The sequence below is a fragment of the Cricetulus griseus genome, chromosome 7 (assembly GCF_003668045.3).
Source record: "Cricetulus griseus strain 17A/GY chromosome 7, alternate assembly CriGri-PICRH-1.0, whole genome shotgun sequence".
Lineage (NCBI taxonomy): Eukaryota > Metazoa > Chordata > Mammalia > Rodentia > Cricetidae > Cricetulus > Cricetulus griseus.
The window spans coordinates 13,466,649-13,494,560 of NC_048600.1; the positions used below are offsets into that span (position 1 = coordinate 13,466,649).

Genomic DNA, 27,912 nt, shown 5'->3' on the forward strand with positions numbered 1-27,912 from the left:
AACCTCCTGATCCTATCTAATGTGGGGGGTGGGGGTAGGAAGAACAGATGACAGGGTCTTTAGCCAGCTGTAGGACCTTGTTAAACCAGCTTCTGGGCTTATTTCCTTTTTTACTAGGAAATAAATAAAATGACAATGACAAGTCATGGAGTTGTCTTTCAGTTGTGGTTGTCCAGGATGCTATGCACCTGGCTCAGCTGGTTTGAAAACTGAAGCACTTTTCTGGGCCTTCTCTTGAGGTACAGCTTCTTTTAAAACTATAGTCTAATTCTGATTCAATAGCATACCTAAGTGGTTGAACTTGGATCTACTCCAATTTTCCAGGAGACATGAAGCATAATAACGTGTAATCCTAAAATCTAGACATCATTCTTTCAGGGCAGAGCTGGGGGACACACCAACTCAGGGAGGAATGCCTGGGGAAAACACGTCTGGGTTTTCACCCATGTTATGTGGAGGGCACGAGGCCTGGGATTTCTAAATATGAAACTTCTGGGAAACAGTCGGTGGGGGCTGGGGCAAGAAGTGGGAGGAGACGTGGAAAGCTATAAACTAACGACTGAAGGCAAGTATTGAGTTTAGGAGCAAACTGGACAAACCGCTGATGGTCTGAGACCAGAGAAAGCAGCATTGGAATAGTGCAAATCAAGCTCACAGCACACAGGAGGCGGTTTGGTCCCCTGTCCCAGCTGTTCCAGCCCTATAGCAGCTCCTGTACAGTTTTCTTTGGCTCAGATAAGCAGAGGCCTCCCCCAAGCCCCGGCCCCCCTCTACCGCAAAGCAACTGGCTTCCATTACCCCTGACAGCTCCAGAGCCACGGTCCAGCCCCCGGCCCTGTCTGGCTCCATATCATTCCCTTTTATGGTGAAGCTTAGAGAAAGCAAGAAGGGGGAAACCCGTTTCTAGCTGGGTAGAGGATTGTAGAGATTCAGGGTGCTGCTCCCCTCACCACTGACCCTCGGATGTCTGGATGTCTATTGCAGCCAACTCTGTTCTTCACCACAAACCCACGACCCCTCTGGCTTGTCCCAGAACTTCCTTTCCTACCCCCTCCTTCACATCCGGGGGGTGATTTCCCACTTGGCCTAGGTCCCACGTTCGTTTTTTGATTATGAGAGGGTCCGCCCTAATTTTGACGCCCACCTCCAGGAGTGGGATGGAGGCAGGGCGCCCACCTGAGACTGGCACTGGTCAAGAAGTCAATGATCCGCCTGTTTGGTAGGACGTGGTTTCTGAAAAACTAGCATGAGTGAGAGAACCATCATCCTCAGTCCTGTCCATTCTGCACCACCTTCCACTCCATCCCCACTGCCTGCGAGCCTGGGAGGGGACCAGGAGGGCAAGACCCAAAGGAAGCACCTGGTGGGTCGGGCAGGGAAGCGAAGGGTGGCAGCATGCAGGAACGTGGGTCTGAGTCTGCGGGTCAGGTACAGCCTCCCGCCCGCCGCACCCTCGCCCTAGCCCACTCCTGGGCTCCAGGGAGGCTAGCTAACAGCGCTCCCGCCGCGCCAGCTGCGGCCAGCTGCGGGCCAGCTGCGAAATCCCAGCGCTGCCCCGCCCCGCCCCGCCCCCTGCAGCTGGGTTCCCCCTCCCCGCCACGAGGCTCCGCCCAAGACCCACTCTGTGCGCGCGCCGCCGGAGCAAACGAGTCGGCGGGGTAGAGAAGCCGGAAGTGCCTCGTTGCTCCCCGGCTGGTGCTACGAAGTTCCGGCTCCGGTCTCCTACCTAGAGCGCGTACAGCGGGGGCGTCGGAGCCGAGTGGAGCTAGTCAGGTGAGAGGCTCACAGGTGCCGTCTCACACGCGAGGCCGGTGGAGGCTGGACTGTGGTGGCGAGGACCGGGCCTGGTGAGGGCAACGAGAGCGCGGCCCGAGGCTCAGTCCCTCCCCTTGTCCGCAGGATGATCACGGACGTGCAGCTCGCCATCTTCGCCAACATGCTGGGCGTGTCGCTTTTCTTGCTTGTGGTTCTCTATCACTACGTGGCAGTCAACAATCCCAAGAAGCAGGAATGAAAGTAGCGCTCTCCGCCCCAGGTAACGGTCCGGGCAGTGGTGCCCAGGCCCGGGAGAGCTAAGTGGTGAGGCCGCGTCAGGGCCTGCAGGCTTAGGAAACTTCGAGTCAAAGTGTCGAGCCAGGCTTCATAGTCCAGGCCCGGGACCCTTTGTTCGCAGTCTGTACAGTGCCATGAAATACTGCTTCTTGCCCTAAACGGCTTCCTACTATAATGAGGGTGGGTTTCCGGATCCTCTTCAGGCTCCCATTTTGAGGTTCCCAGTAGATAGAGGCCCAGGTTACAGGGTATGGTTACAAGGAGGCGTTGACACCAGTACAAACAAAGGCAGTAACTGTGCCATCCAAGTATGGGGGAATCAGGTCCTTAATAGCCTCACTTTCCCACGGAACCTGAGGCATTATTTGGGTAGGTTTTGGGGAGGGTTATGATAGTGAAAGATGTAGACCTATTTCCATGTTCTGAAGCCAGGGACGTTGTTTTTTATGGGTTAACCACAAGCAAACCAGCGAGAAAAAAGGGAGAGGGCAGAGTATGGAAACCAAATGTGCTTAAAAATGTTAAGGGCGAGTGGGCTAGATGGGGGTTGGCTCCTGAAGGATTCCCCCACAGGAAAGCTGCAGCATTTTCCTTATTTCGGGTCTTTCCCCTTTTTTTTCTAGGGTTCCAGGACATAGTCTGAGGCAAGATGGAGGGTGTGAGGGGCCTTCACACTTCACTTCATCTCTCCTACCCATCACAGCATACAAAGCAACTACACCTGGATTTTTCCAAACAACTTTTATTTCCTCAAAGTCTTCCTTAACCCTATGGAACAAGAAGCTGCCACTGAATAGGGCCCAGTATAGGGGCTGCTTTCTTTTCTACTCCCTCCCCCCAATATAAAAATATAGATATATATTTTTTGTGGTCCCAAAATCTTGTGCTGTGGAGGGAGGAAGGGGTGGCAGGTCCCTGCTTTGTTCTGTCTCAAGGTGGTGTTCTGCAAGGCCTCGGACAGTGTGGCCCACATCCCAAGGAGTTATGGTTGTCACATGATATCAGCAGCTGGACGTCGGGACTAACATATGGTTTCACTGTGTTCCCACACCTTAGGGCTCTATCCTGGGCGTGGAGGTAAAGACATTGTCAGACCCTGGGAGAAATAGTGGATGATGGAGATTTAGGGACAAAACAAACCTCACATTGGTTCAGGGGCCCCTTGCTGTAAAAAATCCGGGTTGGGGACTCAGATAGAGTACAGGGAATAGGAGAAAAGGCAGGGGCAGAGCGGGGCCGTGGGGGGCCGGCCTGAGGCAGCCTGCAACAGAGAAGAGAGAGGAAATCAGGGTTGTGGAAACAGCCCCTTTTCTGGTCTGTTAGCCAGGGGCTGGGAGGTGAGAAGGGAAATGTGAAGATGGGAAAGGCGAATTTATTACTGCACACAAGTCTGATACTATAACTTGCTAGTGCCTAGGCCTTAAGAGCCTAACTAGAAGTTATCCTTTGAAGTAAAACTGAGGCCATGGTGGAATAAAAATCAGGGACTAGATTATTAAGGAAAGTGCATTTAGTCTTTGAGATAAAGGGGAAAATTATCCTGAATGGTGGAAATGGGGGGGGGGTGAAGGAATAGCAGAAATGAGGGGTGGGATGAAGGACTCCGGTGCTCACCCTGGTGTAGCAGAGTGGGGTCCCGGCTCCAGCTCACTGCTTTCTCTGGTCTGGGGGATAGGGGATGTGGGGCTTGAAGAGCCTCTCATCCCTCTGCGAGTCGGCGGTGAGCTCCGGCCCAACCTGGGCCTAGCCTGTGTGGACAGGGGTAGTCTAAGATGTTGGGTTTCTCCATGAGGCTTTTCTGTTTTTAGAGTTCCATGCCCAAGAATCTAGCACAAAAGTCGACAGAGGTGCTAGGACCTTGAAATCCTGGGCGCTGAGAGGATGAGACGGGATGGCAGCTAGAGAGCTCTCAGATTCAACATAGGACAATGTGCCATACTTATCTAAGGGTGGCAAAAGGACCTAGCATTTTACCTCCATGGGTGTCCCATGGCTAAGAGCTGGCTGAGTAGAAAAGCACTATGAAGACAGATGCTAGAGGGCTGGCAGACCTCCCTCAGCTTTCTGAGCCTCCGCCCCTGCCAGAGCAGCTTAAGCTTCACCTATCCAGTCAGCTTCTGCCTCTATCCAACTACAGTCCAACTAGGAAGAGGAATTTAGAGTCTGAGTTGGAAGTGATTGTAAGGCTGTTACTAGGAGCAGTAACCAGATGTGTTACCTGGGGAATCCGGGACCCCTCCTGGCGGAAACTCTCCTCGGGCAAGTCTGGTCAGAAAGAGAGGAGAAGCTAAGGACGGGTAGGGAAAGCCAAAGCTAGCAGGCTGTGGTTGGGGTGCATCTGGCAGGGACAATGGAGTCTGAAGCAAGCAAGATACCTGGCTGACTGGGACTGGATAGGTTAACACACAGGTACCACGGCAGCTCTGATCGGCTTTAAAGCAGGACTGAACATTTTTCCCCCAGTGCTCAGGAGAATAGTATCCTCCTGAGTTCTGCTAACGCTAAGGACATGGACAGACCCCAAAATTTTACCTGCAAACGAGTCCTAATGCAGGGGATCCGAGCACCAGCCCCTAGCAGACTTTTCCCAATCACCATGACAGCCTCTGGCTTGTCCCCTGAAGAAGAGAATGAGCAGCTGCTCCCTAGAGAATAGAGGAAACTGATCATCAAGGTAGGACTAGAAGAGATGGTAACTTCATCTTGACCTTGTTTTCTTTGGTGTAGGGGATTAAACCTAGGATTTCATGATAAGCCGGTGCTCAGCCACTTTTCCTCATTGAAAAATTGGCAGGACAATCATGTTGTTGCAGTGATTTTTGTACATAGTAGGATGTTTATCAACATCCCTATCTCAAACTACTGTGTGCTGTTTCCTCCCTAGGTCCTTCCCCACTGTAATAACCAGAACCTCTTTGGATATTGTCATAAGTTCCCTGGGTGGCAAAATTGTTTCTGAAGAGGTTCTAATCTGATCCGAGGAGTGAAGCTGCCACTTAGGATTCAAATTAAACCCTCAAGATTAATGACTCAATCTTTAAAGTTTAGAGATCACTCCTGTTGTACGTTTAGGTATTTAGGAATAAAATCCAGCTGGGCATAGTGGCCACACCTTTAATCCCAGCAGTCCAGAGGCAGAGCTGGAAGGCCAACAGGTCTATATAATGAGTTCCAGGACAGCCATGGCTACATAGATCTCGTCTCAAGGGGTGTGGGGGGGTCTATTATGTACAACAACTGGACTGAAGACTAACTTGATTAAAAATTGATAGGTTGATACGGTGTGACTCAATCACAGAAAAGGTCCTGCTGGGCATGATGGTACATGCCTTTAATTCCAGCACTCAGAAGGCAGAGTCAGGTCTCTGTGGGTTTGGGGCCAGCCTGGTCTACAAAGAGAGTTCCAGGGCAGCCAGGACTACTAAGAGAGCCCCTGTCTCAAAAGAAAAAGAAAAAAAAATCACATTTAGTTCCTTTTATCACTGGGTCTCTAACTTAAAAGAGGTGGCTTTAAGTTTAGTTAGATTATTGGATGCCATTTATAATCACAATAAGTGAAATACCTTTTCTTTTAAATATTTCAATTGTATCCCCACTCCTAGCTCTTGCGGTTAGGGAACTTGGATAAGTAGCACTTTGCAGGTAGGAGAAGTCCTCAGATACTTGAATTGCAAGTAAGGACTAGATAGTATAGAGCAGTTCCTGGACAGAGTGAATGTTCAAGAAATGTAAACTGTCAGCCGGGCGGTGGTGGCGCACGCCTTTAATCCCAGCACTCGGGAGGCAGAGGCAGGTGGATCTCTGTGAGTTCAAGACCAGCCTGGTCTACAAGAGCGAGTTCCAGGACAGTCTCCAAAGCCACAGGGAAACCCTGTCCCCCCCCCCCAAAAAAAGAAATGTAAACTGTTAACTTTATTTTACAAATTCATTTCATTGAATTCCAAACTCCTATACAAAGCCACAAATGTTAGTAGTATAACTTGCACCTGCTCTGAAGTGGCCTGTACACATCAGGTCAAGAAGGAAGTCCACATTAGGTAGCAGCTGAAGGGGTTTCTTCTTGAGGCTTAGTTGGTAGGCTGTCTAAGCCCGGGGTAGGAGGGAAGGGGAAAAACTGGGCAATTCAGATTTCAGGGGCAGTGAGTACAGACCTGATAAGCTCAGTGAATTGGGCAGTAGGCAGGAGCCCAGGTTTCGTGAGGAGGCTGGGCCAGAACTACCAAGAGTTGGGGATGGGGCCAGGCTGCCTGTGGTAGGGCGGTGGTTCAGTGGCTGCTGCCGCCGTCTTCTGTCTTGGCATCGAGGCTCTGAGTGGAAAGGACACAGGTAAAAGAGAAAATAAGTGGGAGACTGTATACAGATATTTTTCACTGACCTGCTTGCTGACTTACTTGGTTAGGCATGGCCAGCAGATGCCGGTTTTTGTCAACAAAACAGCCACCTGCCCTGTTCTAAAGCAACTGTGATATGAAAGGCATCTAATATTTACTCAAGGCATCTAAATCTCAGCCTTCTCTCACCCTGCCAGTTTATTTTAGTGAAGAGTTATAGCTTCTAAAACACAGCTTTGCTGGGCTCTCTCACCTCTAACGTTCCTCACTTTTCTTTCTGCCACTTAAGGACCAGTGTTGCCAGCCATCTGAATTTCGTCTTCTCTTAAATCCTGACATAAAGGCCTTTCCCTCCCCAAATGCATTCCATCAGACATTTCTACCTATTAAGTCCCTCATTACCAAACCCAATCTCACCATCTTCTCCCCAGTCCTTTCCTTTTCCTCGTCTGCTAGAAAGCTCACTTCATTTTTCTATTCTTCCCTTACATTTATGCTTGCTTAGCCATTGCCAGTGTTTAGATACAGGTATTTTCATTCTCCCTGTTCTTTCTCCCTTAGCTTGATTTTTTTAAAAATTATTCATCCACGCCGGGCGTTGGTGGTGCACGCCTTTAATCCCAGCCCTCAGGAGGCAGAGGCAGGTGGTCTCTGTGAGTTTGAGGCCAGCCTGGTCTCCAGAGTCAGTGCCAGGATAGGCTCCAAAGCTACACAGAGAAACCCTGTCTTGAAAAACAAAACAAACAAACAAACAAATCATCCTTTACATAGGTGCCACCAAGTTATTATCCTAAAATAGAAGCCTGGTTAGAAAAAACAAATCACGGTGGCATGGGTAAGGAAGAAATAGTTTATTTGCAGATAGATCCTCACTGTGTGGCCCAGACTGCCCTCACTATATGTAACCTAAGCTAGCCCTATACTCTTGATCTTCCTACCACACCCTCCCAGGTGCTTAGATTGTATGCATACACCACTACATGTGTTAAAGTCTACTCTAAACCTTCACATTCAGTCCTGTCTGCTGTGTTTTCTGGCCAACTATCATTAGGATGCTGGCTTGATCACTCATACCTCAGCAGTTGTTGCTGCTAGCTGTGTGGTTCCTTTGAAATTTCTGCTTCTCTTTTTAGGGAGTTCCTAAAATGTTCCATCTCAAATGTCAGCTCTCTGTAAATGTTACCTTGGCCATTTACAGGCAGAATTAATTCTCAGAGCCCCCTTTTCACAAGGCTAGTTGCCTTATACATCAGTTACCTCTTAAAGTTTAAGGGCATTCTTAACCTCTAGGGGTATTACTCTGATGTACTTCTTTGGCTGGAACTTGACTACTACAGGGTCTGAGGGTCGGGTCCCAGAGAGACAGATGGCCAGTGGATGGAATAGGGGACTTGCAGATTTAGTAGCTTTTAGCAGGTGCCAGATGCTCTTGAATTATCGTAGAACCAAATAGTGGTGTCAATATTCTAGATGTCCTCTAATACAAGCAACAGGTGTAAAAAGCCTCTAACTCTGGAAGTTATGTCAGGCGTGTACATAACAGTACACACCTGCAATCTCAGCATGCAGAAGGTTGTGGCAGGGTGATCACAAGTTTTAGGCTATCCTGTGCTTCATAATGAGACCCTGTTTCAAAGAATATTTCTGATCAGTCTTAGGATGGAAGCCCCTCTGGCTATGTGACACTGCACTTATTATCAATTAGGAGTCTACGGTGCATAGTGTAAGAGTACAAAAGGACCAGACTTTAGGGGGCTGGAGAAAGTTAGTAGAAAGGCTGATATGGCAGGAGAAATTGGAGAGACGTGTGGCCATATCAGCCTGAAACATTAGCCACTCTCGGTGACCTTTGATACTCAGGTACAGACCTGGTGATTTTGATTAAAAATGTGGGTACTAGGCGGGTGGTGGTGGTGCACATCTTTAATCCCAGCACTCAGGAGGCAGAGGCAGGAGGATCTCTGAGTTTGAGGCCAGCCTGGTGTTCAAAGTGAGTTCCAGGATAGCCAAGGCTTCACAGAGAAACCTGTTTGAGAAAAAAGAAAAAAAAAATACTACAGTTGTCTCTTAAGGCCGACCGTGTACCTTTAATCCTAATACTGGTTTGCAGTGAAAAAAAAAAAAAAAAAAAAAAAAGGTAGCAGTGGGGAGAGAGCAAGTCCTATTGACTCACCCTAAAGGAACTGCCACTGAGAGCCAGGCATTAGCTACTCTACCAAAAGTTCCCTGTTAGCTGAGCCAGAGCATTGACTAGACCAGGAAAGAGTTCAAGGACAGAGCTGTGAGTCAGGTGATCGGGTGACAGTTAAAGGCCCCTGCCTCATCTTTCACATCAGTATTTGGCTGGATAGGCTGAAGGGCCAAGACTAGAATCATGCAAGTGAGAAACCTAGATGCAAAACTGAAGGGGACTACTATGTGATTATGGAATGTTGTGTCCTGGGTGCATCACAGAGAGGAGACCCCCACCTTGTCACCCTGATCCCCTTTATTTACCTCTGCTTTGCAGTGTCTTGTATGTCTCTAACATTTCTCACTTCACTGTATTGTTCTCCAGTGACCCTGCCCCCACAGCCACACCAGTTACAGTGTTGCTGGTGTTTTTCAGACAGTAGGTTGCAGCTGTGCTATACATCTGGGAGAGTACATGCAGTACACTTTGCAGCTGGGGTGTCAGGTAGATTCTGGCCCTAAGGTTGGATACTGGGAGTTAAGACTGACTGAGAACTGTTTGGCCTCCTGTGGTGAGAGCTTTGCTGTTTGTCTCAAGTTGGGATTTGTCTCAAACTGGCCTTCTCTAGTGCCATCTCTCAGCTGGAGATGGGGCCTTTCAGACTAGTTCCCTGCCTGCCTTAAGCTGCTAGCCGAGCTACCCAGATCTTTCCTAAGAAAACTTTCTAGTCAATAAAACCAATAAAATGTATAGTTAAATACAATATATACAGTAATTGAAATTTTTTTATGGGGAGTGGGTGGGTACAGCCTCAAACACACTATGTGGCCAAGGGATGACCTTGTCTTTATCTCCCAAGTGCTGGGATTACAGGCATGTACCACCACACTTGACGTAGAAATTTTATAAATAAATCCACAAGTCAAAATAACAAAATTGTCAGATCACAGTCCAAATGTTAGGGTTCAAAAGTAGCTCATTCACAGTTAAAATTTCTGAGATCTGGGGTTCATGTATTTTTTTTCTATCTTGAAAACAAGGCAGCCAGGATGGCTGAGTGAATAGACACTACACCTGACAGGCTGAGTTCAATTCCAAGACTCACATGGTAGGAAGGGAAAAATAACTCCCATCAAGTGTTCTCTCACCTTCACACGGGTGCCACGGCAGGCACCCTGCCCTTGGACATACATATACTCACACACAATAAACAGATGTAAATAAATAAACCATATAGCTTGCTGTGGTAGAGGCCAGAGAGCCAGAGGTGTGGAAAAAAGTGTCACAAATGTAGCATGGTAAGACAGATCACCCTAGACAAATAAGTTTTCTCAAGGGTTGACTGAAGATGCCATGTCTAGGTGTTAGTCTGCATTGCAGCCCTATCTAAAATCAGAACCCTGCTCCCTTCCTTGGGATCTTCAAAGACCAGTGCCAGCAAATGCCCAGTGGAACACTTCAGATTCCTAGGGCCTCGCTTGTTAACTTCCTATGGTGTCTATTTTGATAGTAACTTTCATCTTGACCCCTTGACTTCAAAGCCAGTTTCCTGCTTATGCAAGTCTGGGCATCTATTCTCTAGCCAGCTCTCTTTCTCTCCCAAGCTCACTCACCAGAGGAAATGTGCCTTTGCACTTGTCATTACTGGCACTTCTATGTGGTAACCTAGATCTTCAACCCTCAACTTGCATTTAAAAGGCATCTCCATAGATAACCTATGGAACCTAGGCATGTCTAAAATAGTTTTTCACTGTTTTTCCCAACAGTGTCTTAATGTCACCAGAACTTTCCTCTGACACATAACTTGGAAGCCTCCTAGTTCATCTGTCTTTCACCATTATCGAATCCTGCTGCTTCTGTTCTAATGCTTAGACGTCTCTCTGTTGCAGGCCTTGGTCCAGGCTCTAGTAGCGCATGTGTAAATGGTTGCAAGCCTCCCGTCTCCCTGTCCAGATGTACAGCACAGTCTCTTTGTTCCCATTTTTCTTCGAAGCATATAGTTGCTAACATATGCCTCATTTGACTGAACATCCTTGTTTTCAAAACACTTCCACTTCCCACGTTTCTTTACCAGATTTTGTGGGTGAAGCATGTAGCCCTTTGTGTGCCAGCTAAGTATACATGCTTTTGTTGCCCACCCAGGAGCTGTTTCTCATCATGGCTGTCATTTCTCATTTCTGGGATGCTTCCGTGACGCCACATACTATTTGTTTTTCAAAGCCATTTCTTAACTGAACATTCTTTGCTTAATCATTTATGACCTACCACAGTAGCTCCCCAAATGTACCATTTGTTTATAATGTGCATGTACTTTTTAATGTGTATTTACTATCTTGTTTCCTCTGTTAAGCTTCAAGTCAACGAACCAAGAATTACTTAATACCCAGACTGCATATTTTCTGTTAGTTCTCTGGGTAAGTAACAGAGAAAGATTACAAGGCCCTCACATCAAGGATTTCAGTGCAAAATTCTAAATCAGGAAGTGAGACTGAGCCGGGTGTTGGTGGTGCTCGCCTTTAATCCCAGCACTCAGGAGGCAGAGGCAGGTGGATCTCTGTGAGTTCAAGACCTGCCTGTTCTACAAGAGCTAGTTCCAGGATGGCCTCCAAAGCAATATAGAGAATATAGAGAAACCCTGTCTCAAAAAAACAAAAACAAAAACAAAAAAAGGGGGAAGTGAGACTGGAGGATGTCACTATAAAACTGATTAAAAACTGCCTATGACCCAGGACTGGGTAAGCTGAAGCAAGAGGATCCTAAGCCAAGACCCTGCCTCGAAAGAACAAAAGAATTGCCTTGAATCCTCATGTAATGATATAGAAAAGGTCCTTTGTGGTAAAGGAGGGAGGATTTATAATGCTGATAAAGAAATTATGAGATGACTCAAAGGTTAAGAGCACCAGCTGCTTGCTCTACCTAAGGTCCTGAGTTCAATTCCCAGAAACCACATGGTGGCTCACAACCATCTGTAATGAGATCTGATGCCCTCTGCTGGCCTACAGATAAACTTGAGGACAGAACACTGTATACATAATAAATTAAAAAAAAGAAATTATGAGCTATAATCTAAGAAAGGCTGACCAAAGAAAAACAAAACAAAACAAACAAACAAAAAAACCAAAAACTTCATCCAAGTTTAACATGGGAGAGTAGGTATACTGGCACCTGAAAGACAAGCTAGAAAAACTGCCACTCTTTGCCACTTCAGCCATGTCAAGAATCCCAGATTGGCTTTCAACTGTGATTCTCCTGCTTCAGCCTACCAAGCCAGGGTGCCACCACACCCAGCTGGATGAGCTCTTCCTAAAGCAGTCCAAGCTTTCTCATCAGAAAAATGAGAGCAGCATCTATCCCATAGGACCTGGTTAGATTAAGTCTCATTCATTATTGAATGTTATTTAGATATGAAGCATTATTGTTATTAACTTAATATGTTAAAGCACAGTGCATGTAAATATTTATTCCCAAGTTAAACTCTCAAAGGGGGTTTGGAGTATAAACAGAACCAAGTTTTGTATCAGAAATAGAAACATCCTAATTACTTGAAGCTGGGCTTCCTCTGCAGCTTCTCTAACTAGCGGTCAGATTTACAGTCACTGACCAGTGCATATTAGGGCCATTCAGAAAGCCAGGGCACAAACTGAATAGTACAGACATTCTCACAGAAATAACAAAGCTCTCAATTCTAGTTTACAAGCCTCCATGTTTTGACAAGAATTCTATAGCCTAGAAGACATCAACAGTACTGTGGTGTAAATTTCTAGAACACTACAAAATTCTCTTCCCCCACCACAACCCAGCTTCCCAGCAATTTTTGTTCCCTGCCGCCATTCCCACCCCTGCAAGCTCATGATTTGGTCATAAACTTCTGACCCAGAATCTCTTATCAGGTAAGACCTAAAACTTAATAATGCCTAGTTGTGCAGTTGTGCACACTGATGAAAAAGATAGACTGCTGGTTTGTAAGTCTAGAATAGAAGCTGCTTCAGTTCTATTTTTCGTTGGAAGAACTGGAATCTTGATATTACTATCTGAATAGCTGTCAAGCCAGGAAGTTTCAGCCCACAGAGGCCATGGACAGTGCTCTTCATTTTAGTGCGACAGTTTGAATTTCCTCCTACTGCCAACAAGAAGACACTGTGACATTGTTCTTGATATGGAAGTTCCATGTCTGTGTTTGGCACTGCTTTAGCTAGTGTTTTGTCCTTGGAAATGTCCCTGGCTCCTAGCATGTGTTGATGCTACAATCCCCAGGACTTCTTCCCGTGGCCAGCCATATACAGTATTGCTCTGAAGTCTGGGAACTGCCGCAGGGAACAACAAGGTCGCAGGACAAGCTGTCGATTCTTCTGCTACAGACTAGTTTTATTGATTCACCCCTTGTATGTCTTCAAGCTCTTTTCCCCAGCAATGCCCCAAACAACCAAACACCTGCTGTAGGGGATCCCAGACTGGCTTACCTCTGACAGGGCCTAGCACCCGATGGCTGACCTTTTGGGTGCTAGAGCCCAGGCCTGGCAGCCCTCCAGGCCGACTGCCATGAAAAGGAAAGCTGGGAGAGTTCTTCATCTGTGGAGAATTTTGTTGGCTGCTGCTGCTACCACCACCACTTGTGCCAGTGCTAAAACTTCGAGCCCGGCTCAAGGCATTTTCAGAGCAGGAAATGGGCAGTCCACTGCAAAAAAGCAGACACTGGTTAACCCTGGGCTTGGGAAGAAGTATCCTAAGGCTTCCTTAAGACACAGCAATTAAAATCCATTGCCTGGGTTAAAGGGCATAGGAACCCATTCCCAGGAAGAAAGGAGGGAATGCACGCCCATTGATGGGGAATCTAACTTGGGCATACCCTCTAATCTTGGGAGGTCATCCTAAGTAGCTTTATTTCACAAAGAGTTTCTTCCTTATTTCATTGGTGACCTGCCATCTCCTCGCCAAAAAGACAATGGATTTTGTGCACTGCTCTGGATCTATGAGACTTTTGGCCTGATTTTCAGATCCCTTAGATGGAGCTCTGGGTGAAAGGGACAAGGCTCCCATTCTCAAAAACTGAAGTAAATCTCACCAGTTTTCATTTACCCAGAATATACTATGTGGCACCTACCATGAGGCACCCACCCCCACCCTCAGAGCTGCCAACCTTCGTGCACTTTCCTTTCCATGCTGCTGGTCTTACTTGTTACTTTTGGGAGGGGTTCGAGATGCTCTCTTCTTGCTCGCAGCCATGTTCACAGTACTGGTCAGACCTCTGCTGTTGCGCACATGCTTTAGCATCCAGGCCCGCAGGTTAGTGAGGCTGTTGTGTTCTGACAGCACAATTCGGGGCCACGGATTACATTCTGCCATATCCAGAGCTGCGATGGCCATAGCTCGTCCCACCTGTCGGGAGTTCAGTTTGGTTCAGTATCTTTGTCCTCTAATCTAGTTGATGTTTGGGGGTGTGGTACACAGCACAGCAGGAGAGAAAAAGACTAGATGTAACATTGGGAACCCTGGATTTTGTGCCCGGGTTCTTTATCTCAAGTCTATTTACAGTTCTGAGCAGGGGCTACTGTGCTTTTGGTTGACACTACGAATAATTTCCCACAAGAGTCTATCTTTACAACCCGAGGTTCTATTTCTCTTAGATGCCTAGAAAAAGATACATACAAACTACAATAATGAGAGCTTTTGAACCTAGGAGGGAATAAACACATGAGGAAGATCAGCTCAGACCAGGTGATTTACTTCGCTGTGCCAGGGTTCTGCCCATGGTTGGAATCAGAAACCCTGCCTGTGTTCATGCCTGTCACCCTGACAGTTAACTGAAGAACATATACACAACCCTGCAGAACAACTTAGATTTGGGTATCAACTGTTCCCAGATTTGGGGGTTCCCATCTTCCCACTCAAGTCTATGGATTCCTACCTGCTCAAATAGCTCCACAGTGTATCTGGAGGGGAAAGCCGGCGGGGGAGGGGGGCTGGCACGCCCATTGTCATGGCAGGCAGCTGGGATGCTGTTCACTGAGCGCCCAGTGTTGTAGTTGCATTCAAGTGTGTAGCTGAGACACAGAAACCTTTATCAATGTCTTGCCTGAACAGGTGTCAGGACAGAATAGTGAGGGACAGTGTAGATGGCTTAAGAAGGTAATCACTTGGAAAGAAGTAAAGGCCAAGAGAGAGTGCTAACAATTCCCAACTAACAACTGACCATGTGCCCAGGAAGTTCTCCAATAATAAGACTCCCAGATTAATGCCAACCGTGTTGAGACTCTCTTTTTGAGAAGACTTGGGTAGTTTCAACCCCTCCAACACCCTATAATAAGTATTTTTTTTTTCTTTAAAGAAGTTACTTTCTCATCTACACCAGTTTCCTTCCAACCTGTGTATTATCCCTGAGGCTTTGTAGATTGCAACACGGCCGCTTCCCTCTTTGGACTGGCCATCTCTACGGTCTCGGGCATACATGTTCTTCTCTGAGAAATTGCAGCCCTGGAAGTCAAAGTGGGCTGAATTCAAGGATATGAGCTTTGGATATAGCATGTTTTCCACCTGTTTGGGGGTAGGAAAAAGCAACTCAGAAGATGACACAGAAAGAAGGGACAAGGGGCAAGGAAAATAAGGCAGATAGTCATGTGACTATATAGCATATACCACTATATATATAGCATATAGCCATCAGCAGTAATCAATGCTTCTTGAACATTATTTCTTTTGATCTCATAGATTCCCCTCCAGATTTTCCTTCTGCTCTGGTTCTCAGAGCTCTATGGAAGACTGGGATGCTGGTAGCTTGCTCTTCACTCAGAGGACATAACATAATGGTGAGGATGTAAGGCCCTAATGCCATCTCTTGGTCTTTTGAAGCTTGTGCAGAGGTAGTGTGCACAGGCCTTCCTGCTTCTGCAGGCCACCTCCCCACCTTGTCTGTAACCTAACCCTTATCTCCTAACCTGCAATACTTACTGCCACACAATAGCTAGAGTCCTACCTGGGTGCTCTCGTCATTAAAGCTGTTTCCATACATGAAACAGCCCCTTTTGGAAGCATGTCCATGCAAGTCCACATAGTAAGCAACACCACTCTCTTTCGGGGGGATGGTTTCAGGGGCTGGCTCTTCCAGTTCAGGTGACCGTTGTGACAGAATCCACACAGTGTCAGTCTTGTCTTCTGCTAACTCTGTCTCAGTCCAGGTCTCAAGGCTTTCTCCATCAGGTGACTGCCCAAGGTGAGCTTCATTGTGGAGGTTATTGGCTTTCTCGAGGTCAGAAAGAGCAGTCTCAGGAGGGAAATGGAGACTGGGCTGCTGGATACAGGGACTCTTGGCGTTGAGACGGGAGTGCACATGATGGTAGAGAAGCACGGCTTTAGCGCCATAGATGGCTGGGTGCAGAATGGCATCAGGCTTCAGGTACTGACGGTTCAGATTCACTCCACGTGAGTCTGTGCTGTAGGAAGACAGGACTGAACAGGGTCTAGTGTCTGGGCCAGCAAAAGAGACACTAGAGTAGGTGACAAGGAGACTGGAAGACTTGTCAAGTGAAGGCTTAAATTATGCTGGCCAAGAAAGGAGGACATGACCCTTCCTTGACTTGCTGTCACCCTACCATAGAAATCTAAGGACAGTTCCCTCTACCCAAGTAAGTCTTCACCCATTCTACTTTTGCTTCCACCCAGGAGGGTGTTTAGGTGCAATCACATTCCCTGTCTCATCACTGGAAGATCAGAGGGACTCGTTCTTGTGAGAAGTACAGACAAGTCGGAAGGCTGGCTGACTTTCACACAGAAGTGGGATATAAGAGAAACTGGAAAATATCCAGAGAGGCTGCTGAGGCTACTTACCGGTAGTGGCCCCGAACCACACCATCAGGGTTTAACATGGGAATCAACTTAAAGACAAAGAGTCGACGTAGGGTTTGTGCCCGGGGGTCATCAGGTCGAAGGATGAAGTCCAAAAAGCCATTGAAGACAAAGCTAGATGGAGTCTCTCCAGGGTGTACCCTGCTGCTTAAGAAGAATATCTGAGGTGGAGAAGAAAGCAAATATAAGGTCAGTGGTGCTATAGTTCCACTCTGACATACGTGGGCAGGGGTGGCTGAGGCAGAAAGAACCGTAAGACTTCTAGCTTGCTGTTGCTAGAGGTACAGGAATACAGTCAGTCCTCTGCCCTGGGCTACAAACTAAGTTGGGCCCAGAATGTGTAGAGGGAACAGCTTTAAATTATCCACAGTTATTAGGGTTACAACAAGGCTAGAGTACTGTTTCATTTTATTTATGTGTATGCTATGTCTATCTATGGATGCCTGTGGAGGCTGGAAGTCGTTGGATACCCTGGAGCAGGAGTTAAGGGTAACCACACACAATGTGGGTCTGGGACCCACACAAGGGTCTTCTATAAGAGTATCAAGTGCTCTTTAACACTGAGACATCTCATCTCTTTCCCTCAAGAATACTGCTTTTATGTTCTTCCCACTCACCCTTTTGCCTGTGAAACGGAATGGTCGGGGAGTGCTAAGATCAGGAAACAGCTGCTCTAGACGGGGCTCCCGATCTTCTCGAAGCCCATGGCAGGAAGTGACTGTTAGTAGATCTACCCGAAGTCCATCCAGAGAATAGCAGAGAAGCTCCCGGTGGTAATAAATGCTATCCAGAGCACTATGGGGATAAAATCATTAGTCATAAGTTCCTAAAGTCCTAGCAAGAGGTGGGCAGCATCACCAGCTCAGGACTTGTATTATCTGGTTCCTTGAACTGGTGAGACTAAGGATATCTATCTGTGGGCCTGCACACCAGGTGCAGAACACAGGACTGAAATTTTTTTTTTTTTTTTTTTTTTTTTTGTGTGTGTGTGTGTGTGTGTGTGTGTGTGTGTGTGTGTGTGTGCTCGCACTCGCATGTGCACACGATGTGTATGGAGGTCAGAGTACAATTTTCACAAGTTGGTTCTCTTCCTCTGTCATGTCAGTTCTGGGGATGAATTCATCATCAGGCTTGATAGCAAGCACCCTCCTTTACTCACTGAGTCATCTTGCTGTTGTTTCTCCACCCCTTCTTTTTTGGGTGAACTTTTTGTTTGATTTCCTAGTTTGTTTCCTAGGACATAAGGCTAGATTTAATTTGTATATATAGAGAGTTGTCATCAGTAAAGGCAGATGAAGATATGCTGAACAGCCACAGTACTGGCTAAATTCTAGATAACTGATGAGAACTGGAGTAGGGATATAAACTGGGCATGTGGGAGAATGCAGTTTAAGTGGTGGTATGCTGATCATGGTTGCAAAGGAACACCTTTTTCAAAATGCTACTTTCTACACAGGGAAAAGACTGATGAAGTTCTGGCTGAGAGTTTTTAGGACAAATGCCAGAAGCTGCAGAGGTACTGTAGGATCTAAGACAGTGTGACAGGGGTAAAGATGGGTTAGCACCTGCTATGGGTAGAGTGATTTTCTGGAAAGCGCTGGTCTAGCTGGTTTAGCAAATCCTGGCAGTCACTGTAGGAGAAGGGGTAGCAGAAGGCGAAGAAGGTGGTGGCTCCCCGGCCCTCTACGAAACGGTGAACAAAGGATAGCACAAACTGTGTCTCTGTCATCTGGGGAGCAGAGGAGGAAGATGAGGGGAAACAGTCATCTCTATCAGAACTGAACTCCTCCTGTTGGGGACACCAGGAACTGACCTCTTGCTTTCTCACCTTTACCAACTCCCCTCCCTCTGATACTTTCCATATGATAGCCAGCTTCTTCAGGCTTGCTGAAGTAGGGGCTCATCTTGGACCCCAGCTAGGGGTGAAAGAAAGAAGATACTAAAACTTAGGGGTTCTACCTGCCTGGTACTCTCTATCAGGAACTTGTTTCCTCTAATAGCACAGTCTTTCTTCCTAATGAAGAACTTGCCTCAAAGGTGGGCCGGTCTCTAATGCGTTCCCAGCGTGGCCGAGAAGGCAATGTGCGCACAAAGGGGGCCATGCCCTGAGAATATAGCTTGCTTTGCTTGTTCATGTTCATAATGTTGATCTTGATAAGTTTTCCTGGCGTTCCTCCCCGGACACTGAAGTAGAACCATGACCTGGGAACCGAAAGAGACACTAGCTGTTAAATGTGGGAGGGTTAGAGAGGAGACGTGTGGGGAAAGCTGGATCAAGTCAAAGCAGCAAAGGGCTATTTAGTAAGAAGGAAAGAGGAGGATTTGGAAACTGTGGTAGCATGTACAAAGTCAGAGGACTGACTGCACTCTGCACCCCGCACTTGGACACTCCCACCCACCCTCTCAGTACTTATTACCTGTTTCCGTTCTCAAATTCTGTTTCAGCACAGTCTGGCCGGGTCCACACGTTGAACTCGTAGTCAGGGGAAGAAGCAACGCTACTAGTGGGGGCTGATGCCCCCCCTCCTACTCCTTCTCCATCAATAGGCACAGTTTCCACCTTTTCCACATGGGCTAGGTTCCCTGAATCAAAGCGAGAACTGAACAGCAATCCCCCACAGCGCAGCTCCATGGTGGGGCTGGGAAAGCATCCTCTTGCCCCACACAGGCCCTGAGAGCTGGGGAAAAAACGAAAGGTAGTGTAGGGAGGAGGGGGGAGAAACATGCAACACTGTTTTTGGGTATCTCTGGATGAATGAGAAATGCTTTTAGTACTCTATGAAGCAAAATATTCCTTTTCTTAGAAAACATGAAAGTAGCCTTCCAGCAAGATCAAGAGAAAGCAGAACTCTGTCCCTAGACACCCAAGGGTTATGAGTAACCTAAAAGAGCCCATTTTACTACAACGCAGCTGTTGCCAAATCAAATGCTCAATGGCTTCCGTAGCTGAGTTGGGAAACATTAGGTTCTCACCCTTCTAAGAGCAGGGACTGGAGGTCAGATGGCTGCCACCAACTCTATGAAGGGGGCCATTTTTAAAATTCCCTAGATTGTCTTTGTACTGTGCAGCCCAGGGCAGGAAGAACCCAGTTCTAAGTGTAAATGGTGGCTTCCTTTCTTTACCCCTTTGTCTTCACAAGCACTGACTAGAATCATGCCGTTGTTTGAAAAGCTGTTTCTGTTGTTGCCACCCCCTGCCTATACTATGCCTATTATTGAGAACCAGAAAACATGGCCTGTACCTGGCCAAAGCCACTTGCTCACCTGCCCTGAACCTCAGTTCCAATTAGGATGTTTCCATCCTCCCGCCCTGTAGACACTGGAGCCCGTGCAAAAGCTACCCTCAAAGATGTGGGTAACGGGTGTCCTAAGCACCCCTAGGAAGGCTGGGCCAGTAGAATCCCGCTTGGAAGCAGCAAGCAGCTCCTTGATTCGCCAGGACCCTCGCACTGACTGGCTTGTCCAGGGCAGGGCAGGGCAGGGTAGGGTTTGGAGGCGTGGGAACGGTCGAGACAGATACACTGGAGGACGGGAAGGCAGGTCCTAGGGGTCAGAGGTGAGGCCACAGGAACGGAGGTGGTCAACCAGAGGCGAGGGCAGGGCAGGGTAGGGTTTGGAGGCGTGGGAACGGTCGAGACAGATACACTGGAGGACGGGAAGGCAGGTCCTAGGGGTCAGAGGTGAGGCCACAGGAACGGAGGTGGTCAACCAGAGGCGGGGTCGGCCGGCCGCGCCAGGCCGGGGGGCGGGGTGGCATTCGACAGGGGCTCGGGCGGAGCGGGCTGAGAGGGGGGCGGGGCCGGCCGGCCAGCGGGGCCGCAGTCCACGCAGAGCCCCTCACCTCTCTCCGGGCCGCTGCTCCCGCTCCCTCTCCCGCTAGCGAGGCGGCACCTCGGGCCCCGGCACCCGGGCCCTCCACCCAGGACCCACACAAAACCAGAGAGCCGCGGTGCCGGGACCCCGCTCTGCCAGGAAACAACAAGTCTCTTGCCTATTGGCCGCAGCTGCAGCTGGCTACCCGCCCAGTAAAGCGCGCTGCCATTGGTCGGCCTGCAGGGTTCCGTGCACGTTGGCAGGTACCTGCGAGGGGGCCGTTTGGGGGCTTCCCGCGGGCCAGCGCGGCCCGCCGCTCCCGCAGCGTCTCCTCTGCAGGCGGTTAACGGCCGGCCTCCCCGAGGCGGGAAAGACAAGGGGGGGGGGGAGACAGGAAAAGACCTACCTACGAATAAGAAGACACCGCGCGAAGCGGACCCTTGCTTACCATGCCCCTCGCTGTGCTGTGTAGCAAAATGCCCAAAACAGTCCATGAACCCGCACGTGTTTAGTGTTAACGATAGCATCGATGTAGAGTGCAAAAAAAAAAAAAAAAAAAGGAAGTGGAGGATGCGGGCATCGATCCCGCTACCTCTCGCATGCTAAGCGAGCGCTCTACCATTTGAGCTAATCCCCCAGCTGGTGTTCTGTCTCTTCCTGTTGCCTTTACAAGTTTTGCCAGTAGGTCTACTGGACGGAAAAGTTCTAATATAATTTAGAGTATCTAGAGTATCTATAAAGTACGCTGGATTCCTCAGCAAGGTTTTGAAACTAATCCATGGAATACACACATGAGCAATAAGACTTTTCTTGCCGTACTATATCTTTATACCTAATGCACGAACAGGACGCACTGTACTCGGACTACCTATCTGCCTACGTGTCCCACCCAAAGTCGACAAGCAAATACACCACCCATCTCCTAATTATGGTTTTCCCCACGCGGAGTAATTGAGATAGAATGAAACTAAAAAGAATGCACGAAGTCCTTCGAGCCGGAATCGAACCAGCGACCTAAGGATCGCTACAGCTTATCCACTACAGTCCTCCGCTCTACCAACTGAGCTATCGAAGGCCCCGCTGCTCCGGAGGGTTGCCATTTTGCCTCTAATGCTTACCGCGAATTTTTCTAGCTTGTAGCGTGATTCTTAGGAGGCCGGGGCGGCAAGGAACGGCGACGGAAGGGGGCACCGGGCTTGCCGGCTCGCACCCCGCGGCGGGAACGCGCTGCCAGCCGCCTCAGGGCCGAGCCGGGCGGCGTTCCTCCCGCTGTGCCGACAACTAGTCCCGGGGTTTGGGGGACTTGGAATCGTCTCGCTGCTTCAGCTCCAGGTTTCCTTTGGTTTTCGGCGTGGTGCAAGTAAAAAGCATGCTCTCCTGATGGCGCCAACGACACTCGCTCGGTCCAGCCAAGGGACCGGGTCCGTTCGTTCACCCAGGCCCTCACCAGAAGGAAACGCCGAGGCGCGGGAGGCGAGCGATCCCCGAGCCCTGGACGCTGAGATGCGGCGGGGGACGCGGGCTCCTCCCCACGAGTGCCCTGCGGCCGGCCGGGTGCAGTCCCCCGACCTGCCGGATCCTGCAGTGCCCAGCGCTTGCTGAGCAAACTCACTTAGGGCCGAGGTCTGGCCGCCGCTGCCCGGGATCAGGCTTACGTACCTGTTGCTTTTCCTCACAGGGCCAGACTACCATTGATTGGTTTTCACTCAAAGTTACCAGCGCGCGGGAGGCAGAGGCAGAGGCAGGCGGGTCTCTGTGAGTTCGAGGCCAGCCTGCTCTACAGGGCCAGTTTCAGGACAGCCAGGGCTACCCAGAGAAACCCGGTCTCGACACCCCAGCCCCCCAGCCCCGTGTTGCCCGCCCTGTCTCTGGAGTGGGTGTGTCCAGAGACTTGGCCTCTAGTTCCAGTTCTGAAACATGCAGCCAGGTGGAGTGATGGTTTCAAATCTTGTTTTGACTTCATTCTGCTGGGGCGTGGGGGTAGGGGGGATGCTGCCACCATGCCTGAACCCCAGCTGTGGAGAGTTTTCAGAGCACATGGTTAGCATTTTTAAGTAATTCATATTTCTCTTTCCTCCTCTCTTCCTTCCCCTCCCCAATGTTACCTCCCCGCCGTCTGTCTCTCCCGCCCCTTTCCCTCACTCCCTTGCTATATTTAATTATGAAGCCTTTAAAATTTCTTTGAGGTTCAAAAACATACTTACCTATTTGTTCTCAAGCCTACGGCACAAAGTATTCCCAAAGGGGTGTTCCACCTAAGTACTAACCAGGCTCCACACTGCTTAGATCAGAGCGGTTCCGGGTGAGTGAGCGATTCAGTGACATTTAGTGCAATCACAATGCTGTACAAATGTCACCTCTCTACTAGAGGCTTCTTTTGGGCTTTTTGGTTTTTCTTGTTTTGTTTTAATATTCGGGCTCGAGCCTGGGACCAATGTGGCCTCTAACTCGAAGAACTTCGAATGCCTCTGCATCCAGAATGCTAAGATAAAAGCGTGCAGCACCACATCTGACCAAAACTTTTTTTTTTTTTTTTTTTGTGTGTGTGTGTGTGTGTGTGTGTGTGTGTGTGTGTGTGTGTGTGTGTGTGTGATTACTAGGAGGAACATCCTTTACTCTTCAGGTCATGGCTCCTGGCATGGCTTCCCTTCTTTCCCTAGCAACCACTCACTACCCGAGTGCTGGGATTAATCGCGTACGCCACCAACACCCGCCCTGCATGCACGTTCCCTTTTCTTTTAAGAAAGGTATTGGAGGTTAATCCTGACCCACGTGTTGGGGATCACAGACTTGCACCACCACCCTTTGATCTGCATGTCTGTGTTTTCGACAGGATCTCACTATTTAGCCCCTGCACATTCTTAAAAATATGTGCTCACACATTTCTGCTTACTCATCTGGAAGACTTTTAGGAGTATACTTGTTTGGTCAAACAGTATGAGACTTTTCTACCTTTTGATAAAAGTTGCCAGTTTACTTCCTAGAAATATACAATAGCATTCATTGATTTAAGTATTAAAGAATCCTTTAGAGATAGCTTAGCAGTAAAGACATTTGCTGTCAAACCTGAGGGACCTGAATTTGATACCCTGGACCCATATGGTGGAGGGAGAGAACCAACTTTGGCAGATTGTCCTCCCATCTCTACATACACCAGCACACGATGCTGCAGCACACGAACTCACACATATGTACACAGACACACAGAAGGTACTTTGTAAAGAGACACACAGAAGGTACTTTGTAAAGAGACACACAGAAGGTACTTTGTAAAGAGAAGCATATGCAGTAAAAGAATTAAAAAATAAGTACTATAAATAATTTTATAACAAAATTAGGTAATCTACAGACAGATGACAAATTTCTAGAAACACAAATTTTCTAGAGCGACTCAAAAAGATGTGGAAAAAGTTGAAATAAAAAGAGGATTTCAGTAATCAGAAACACGGAGCAGGAAGAAATTCAGAAGCAGAGAACTTAATGTGAAGTCTATCAAATTATGTAAAGAACAATGAACATTAATCTAAAAGCAGAAGGAACTCTGCTGAGTGAAAGTCAGTTTCTGGCGACCTGAGTTCAAGCCCCAGAGCCCACAGTGGAAGGAGAGTGCCAACTCCCTCAGCTTGATCTGGTCATACACATGCCCTTAACAATAATAAAGAAATTGAAGGCCTTAAATAAGAGGAATCACACGATAGATGGTTTGAGTTGGTTTGGAAGGTTTAATATTGTTTAAATAGTAGCCCTACTTAGAAAAAGCTATAAATCCAGTGCAATCCCCTCCAAAATTCCAATGATCTTTTTTTTTAAATTTATTTTATTTTATTAGTTCTAGTTAGGGAACAAGCTTATTTCAAGTCCCTTCTCCCTCTCCCTCCCCTCACCCCCAACCCTCCTCCCCCACCCTCCAATGATCTTTTATCATAAATGGTATCTATAATTTTTTTTTTCCTTTTGGGGTTTTTGGTTTCTCGAGACAGGGTTTCTCTGTAGCTCTGGAGCTATCCTGGAACTCGCGCTGTAGAGCAGGCTGGCCTTGAACTCACAAGATCTGCCTGCTTCTGAGTGCTGGAATTAAAGGTGTACACCACAACCACCCATCTTGAAAAATCTTTTAAAAAAGATGACCTGGGTAAATGCTGCACTTTTATTAGTTGCTGCTGCTATACTTTTCACACACTGAGCTCCAAAAGGAGTCCTTTATTGCTTTTTTTTTTTTTTTTTTTTTTTTTTTTTGCTGTATTATTTGAAGAAAAACTGTTTTAGGTTCCCCAATAACGATTAAGTCTCAGAAACTGTCTTTTTAGTGGGTTCATGAACTCTGGTCACTGCTGTGGCATCCCCCACTCCACCAAGGACCCCCATTAGTGAATGGGCTGTATGAGGACTAATACTTGAACAATATTGCCTGGACTCCTGCTGATGCCCTAGCAATTTTATGTTTTTGTTTGTTTGTTTGTTTGTTTTTTGAGACAGGGTTTCCCTGTGGCTTTGGAGCCTGGACTGTTCCAGCTCTTGTAGATCAGGCTGGACTCGAACTCACAGAGATCTGCCTGCCTCTGCCTCTGCCTCCCGAGTGCTGGGATTAAAGGTGTGCGCCACCACCGCCCGGCCCAATTTTATGTGTTTAATTCCAGCTGTACTCCTGTCAATCACAAAGGCAAATGACGTCTTAGCATTATTATGAAGACAATCTCGAGTTCTTAGAACCCCTAGAAGGTTCTAGAGGATTTCAGAACTGGCAGGCTAGGATGTTCACTTTTGTTTGGTTTCTTGCTTTTTTTTTTTTTTTTTGACACAGGGGCTCTCTACATAGCCCAGTCTATCCAAAACTCACTGTGTAATCCAGGCTGGCCTCGAACTAAGAGATTCACCTGCCTTTGCCTCTTCAGGGCTGAGATTTTTTTTTTTTTGAAATGGTGTTTCAAGTAGAGCAGGCTGACTTTGACATATGAGCCTCTTGCCTCCTCAAGTGCTGGAATTAGAGGCATGCCTCAAGTTTGGCTCTTCATGTTTAGTAATGATAGCTGTTGCAGGCCTGTCCAAGGTCACATCTTCTTATAGTCCCAAATGCTTAGCTTCAGTGAGGCCAGTGAGGCAGTGGTCCTGACTTGGCATTAGATTCACTTAGATAAATGGTCTATTCAGGAACTATGGAGAGAAATTTTAACTGCTTCCCACTGGCTTCAGATACTCCACACTGCCGTAATACTGGGATTTGTGTGAGCCCTTTCTCCCATCCTAAATTGTGTGGACAATGGCACTTCCTCCACCAACCCATGGACAGCGATATGACAGCTAACTGAATGTGAAGACCATACACCACTTTATTCTGTAGCATCAGCATTAATGCATCCACACTCAAAAGTAGCAAATATGACTTTGCTTCTGGGATCTCAAGACATTTCTAGGTCATTTTCAACTCCTTAATGTGACAGTCCTTCATAGCCGCACTGTCCTTGTGTAACACTTTGTGATGTCAGGTGGTCCAGCAGTGTGCAGTGCCAAACCACCAAGATGTGGCTATGACCCAGAACATTTGGAATATGGGGTTTAATAACAGAAACCACTCACTGAAATGGCTTTGTCTGTCTTCTCAGGTTGTTAGCATGGCTGGCTGATGCTCAGAGACCAGTTAAGAATTCTACCTCCTTTGAACTGCCTTTGACTCGGTTTGGGGAACAAAACTTCTCTGTGGTGGGAGAGATTGTAACTTAAAATATGTGTGGTAATCAATGCCATGGCAGTGTGGGAAAGAAGGCAAAAATCTGGAGACTGTCAAGATCAGTGACATTCAGTGGCTCTGGGAAAGCATAATGAGAAGCCAGGGCCTTTCTATGTTGGTGAAATTTACCTGTCTGTGGAGTGGTGGACACATGCCATCAGGCACTTAAGACTTATTGGACTTTTAATTTTATGTATGTATGTACATGAGTGCAGGTATGTATAGACACCAAAGGCATCAGGAATCTGAGCTGGAGTTATGGTTGTGAACCATCTATATGAGTACTGGGAACTGAACATGGGTCCTCTTGAAGAAGCAGTATGTACTCTTGGCCACTGAGTCATCACTCCCAGGTCCACAACAGGAATTTCATGTAACCTACTAATTTGGAAGGAAGAACTCATCTAAGGTACAGACCTTGGGTGGTAGCTGAGTCAGTGTAGGGCCAGACTGTAACATATGCATGTTAAAGAGATTAATGGCGGGGAAGCTGTGTGTGTGTGTGCTTGAGCGTGGTGATAAGAACAAGCCTCTAGTTTTGCCTTTGATATGAACCTGAAATTGCTCTAAAATAACTCAAATATTTTTACCAGTATGTTAACATCACTTACTGATAGTGCATTATAGTACATTAGGTTTTGTTTGTTTTTGAAGACAGGGTTTCTCTGTGTAGCCCTGGCTGACTTGGAATTCACTCTGTGGACCAGGTTGGCCTAGAACTCAGAGATCTACCTTTCTTTGTTTACCAAGTGATGGGATTAAAGGAGTGCACCACCACACCCAGCTCAGTACATTAGTTATTAGGGCGCAAGACATATTTGATATCAGGCCACGCAGATGCCTTTAATTCCAGCACTTGGGAGGAAGAGGCAGAGGTAGGCAGATTGATCTCTGTGAGTTCCAGGACAGGCTCCAAAAGCTACACAGAGAAAAACCTTGTCTAAAAAAAAAAAAACAACAACAAACACACACATATATTAAATATTCATCCATACCCTGAATAACGGGAAACTATTATAGAGTAAAAGAATGGATCACTTTAAGAAGTCCCACCTCTCTTTTTTTTTTGAGACAGGGTTTCTGTGTGTAGTTTTGGAGCCGGTCCTGGAACTCTGTAGACCAGGATGGCCTTGAACTCACAGAGATCTACCTGCCTCTGCCTCCTGAGTGCTGGGATTAAAAGCGTGCATCTGGACATTTAAGGATTTTAACACTAGAAATTATGAACCCATGTTAAATCACCACAGAGTAAATGTCAGCACAGAATCATGACATGCCCAAGGATGCTGGATTGGGAAAACAAAACAAAACACAACCAGGCTAGTATTTTCTTAACTGTTCTTGCAAAAGCATAGTTAGTATCTTGTCTTGTGCTATGGCTACTCCAGGCTGTCAAAAGTCCTCTCCAACTCATGAGGTAGGGTTGAACTGTTTGTGGCTGATGGACGAGAATAAACAGAACATGCTGTGGGACACTTGTACAATCTGGCCTGGTAGGCCATGTTTGGTCCTTGGACAGAAAAGGCTTTTTCTCACTGGGAACAAAGTTCACAGTTAAAGGCCAGTAAGGCAGCAAGCTGTGACTGTTTACTTCCTAAAATAAGTAGCAAAAGCCAGAGGCTTTGTGTATAAATTGGGTCAAGATGTTTCCAAACTTGCTACTTTAATTTCACTTGGGGAAGGGACAGTGTGGTATCTCTAGGTGCCACAGGAGAGGGATGGAAAGGAAGTGACTGCCATTCCTGCTGAACTGTGGTGCTTCTGGGGGAAACAAAGCTGCCTGAGGAACAGCACTTACTAGACCTAAAGAGCCCAAGGGACAGAACTAACAACCCTGCAATGAGTTATCTCAAACCAAAATGAAAAGACTGGTAATAAACCCTGGTTTTATGTTTTGGAGTTCTCAACCATTGTCTGATAAAATGAACCAATTAATAAATGAAGGATCAGGAGATCACCCAGCTCTGCCTGTTTTCTCA

The 27,912-nt window shown here is 47.4% G+C and overlaps 2 protein-coding genes, 1 long non-coding RNA gene and 2 other non-coding genes across 5 annotated transcripts; 2 read left to right on the forward strand and 3 right to left on the reverse strand.

Annotated features, from left to right (window-relative positions):
* Positions 1 to 1,615: 1,615 nt before the first annotated feature.
* Positions 1,616 to 2,913, forward strand: Ost4 (oligosaccharyltransferase complex subunit 4, non-catalytic). The gene is made up of 3 exons (XM_027424515.2): positions 1,616 to 1,773; positions 1,900 to 2,035; positions 2,676 to 2,913. Exon 2 carries the CDS (start codon positions 1,901 to 1,903, stop codon positions 2,012 to 2,014), a length of 114 nt encoding a protein of 37 aa, XP_027280316.1. The 5' UTR covers positions 1,616 to 1,773; position 1,900; the 3' UTR covers positions 2,015 to 2,035; positions 2,676 to 2,913.
* On the reverse strand, positions 2,777 to 19,980 carry Agbl5 (ATP/GTP binding protein like 5). Its single transcript, XM_035447617.1, is given in 17 exon segments — positions 2,777 to 3,148; positions 3,667 to 3,800; positions 4,271 to 4,317; positions 4,585 to 4,697; positions 6,204 to 6,359; positions 13,017 to 13,231; positions 13,730 to 13,932; positions 14,462 to 14,597; positions 14,918 to 15,087; positions 15,527 to 15,983; positions 16,378 to 16,556; positions 17,013 to 17,190; positions 17,961 to 18,124; positions 18,224 to 18,235; positions 18,237 to 18,311; positions 18,426 to 18,597; positions 18,813 to 19,980. Coding segments are annotated over 16 exon segments (2,634 nt in total). The 5' UTR covers positions 19,121 to 19,980; the 3' UTR covers positions 2,777 to 3,148; positions 3,667 to 3,751.
* Positions 16,472 to 27,890, forward strand: LOC118238141. Its single transcript, XR_004770754.1, has 2 exons — positions 16,472 to 16,584; positions 25,809 to 27,890. It is a non-coding gene; the product is annotated as an uncharacterized LOC118238141 (long non-coding RNA).
* Trnaa-agc lies at positions 20,773 to 20,845 on the reverse strand. Its single transcript has one exon. It is a non-coding gene; the product is annotated as a tRNA-Ala (tRNA).
* On the reverse strand, positions 21,195 to 21,283 carry Trnay-gua. The gene is given in 2 exon segments: positions 21,195 to 21,230; positions 21,247 to 21,283. It is a non-coding gene; the product is annotated as a tRNA-Tyr (tRNA).
* Positions 27,891 to 27,912: the final 22 nt, after the last annotated feature.

What these genes read in the sequence shown, in the direction of transcription:
- Ost4 (XM_027424515.2), top strand. Translation starts at nt 1,901, where the DNA reads ATGATCACGGACGTGCAGCTCGCCATCTTCGCCAACATGCTGGGCGTG.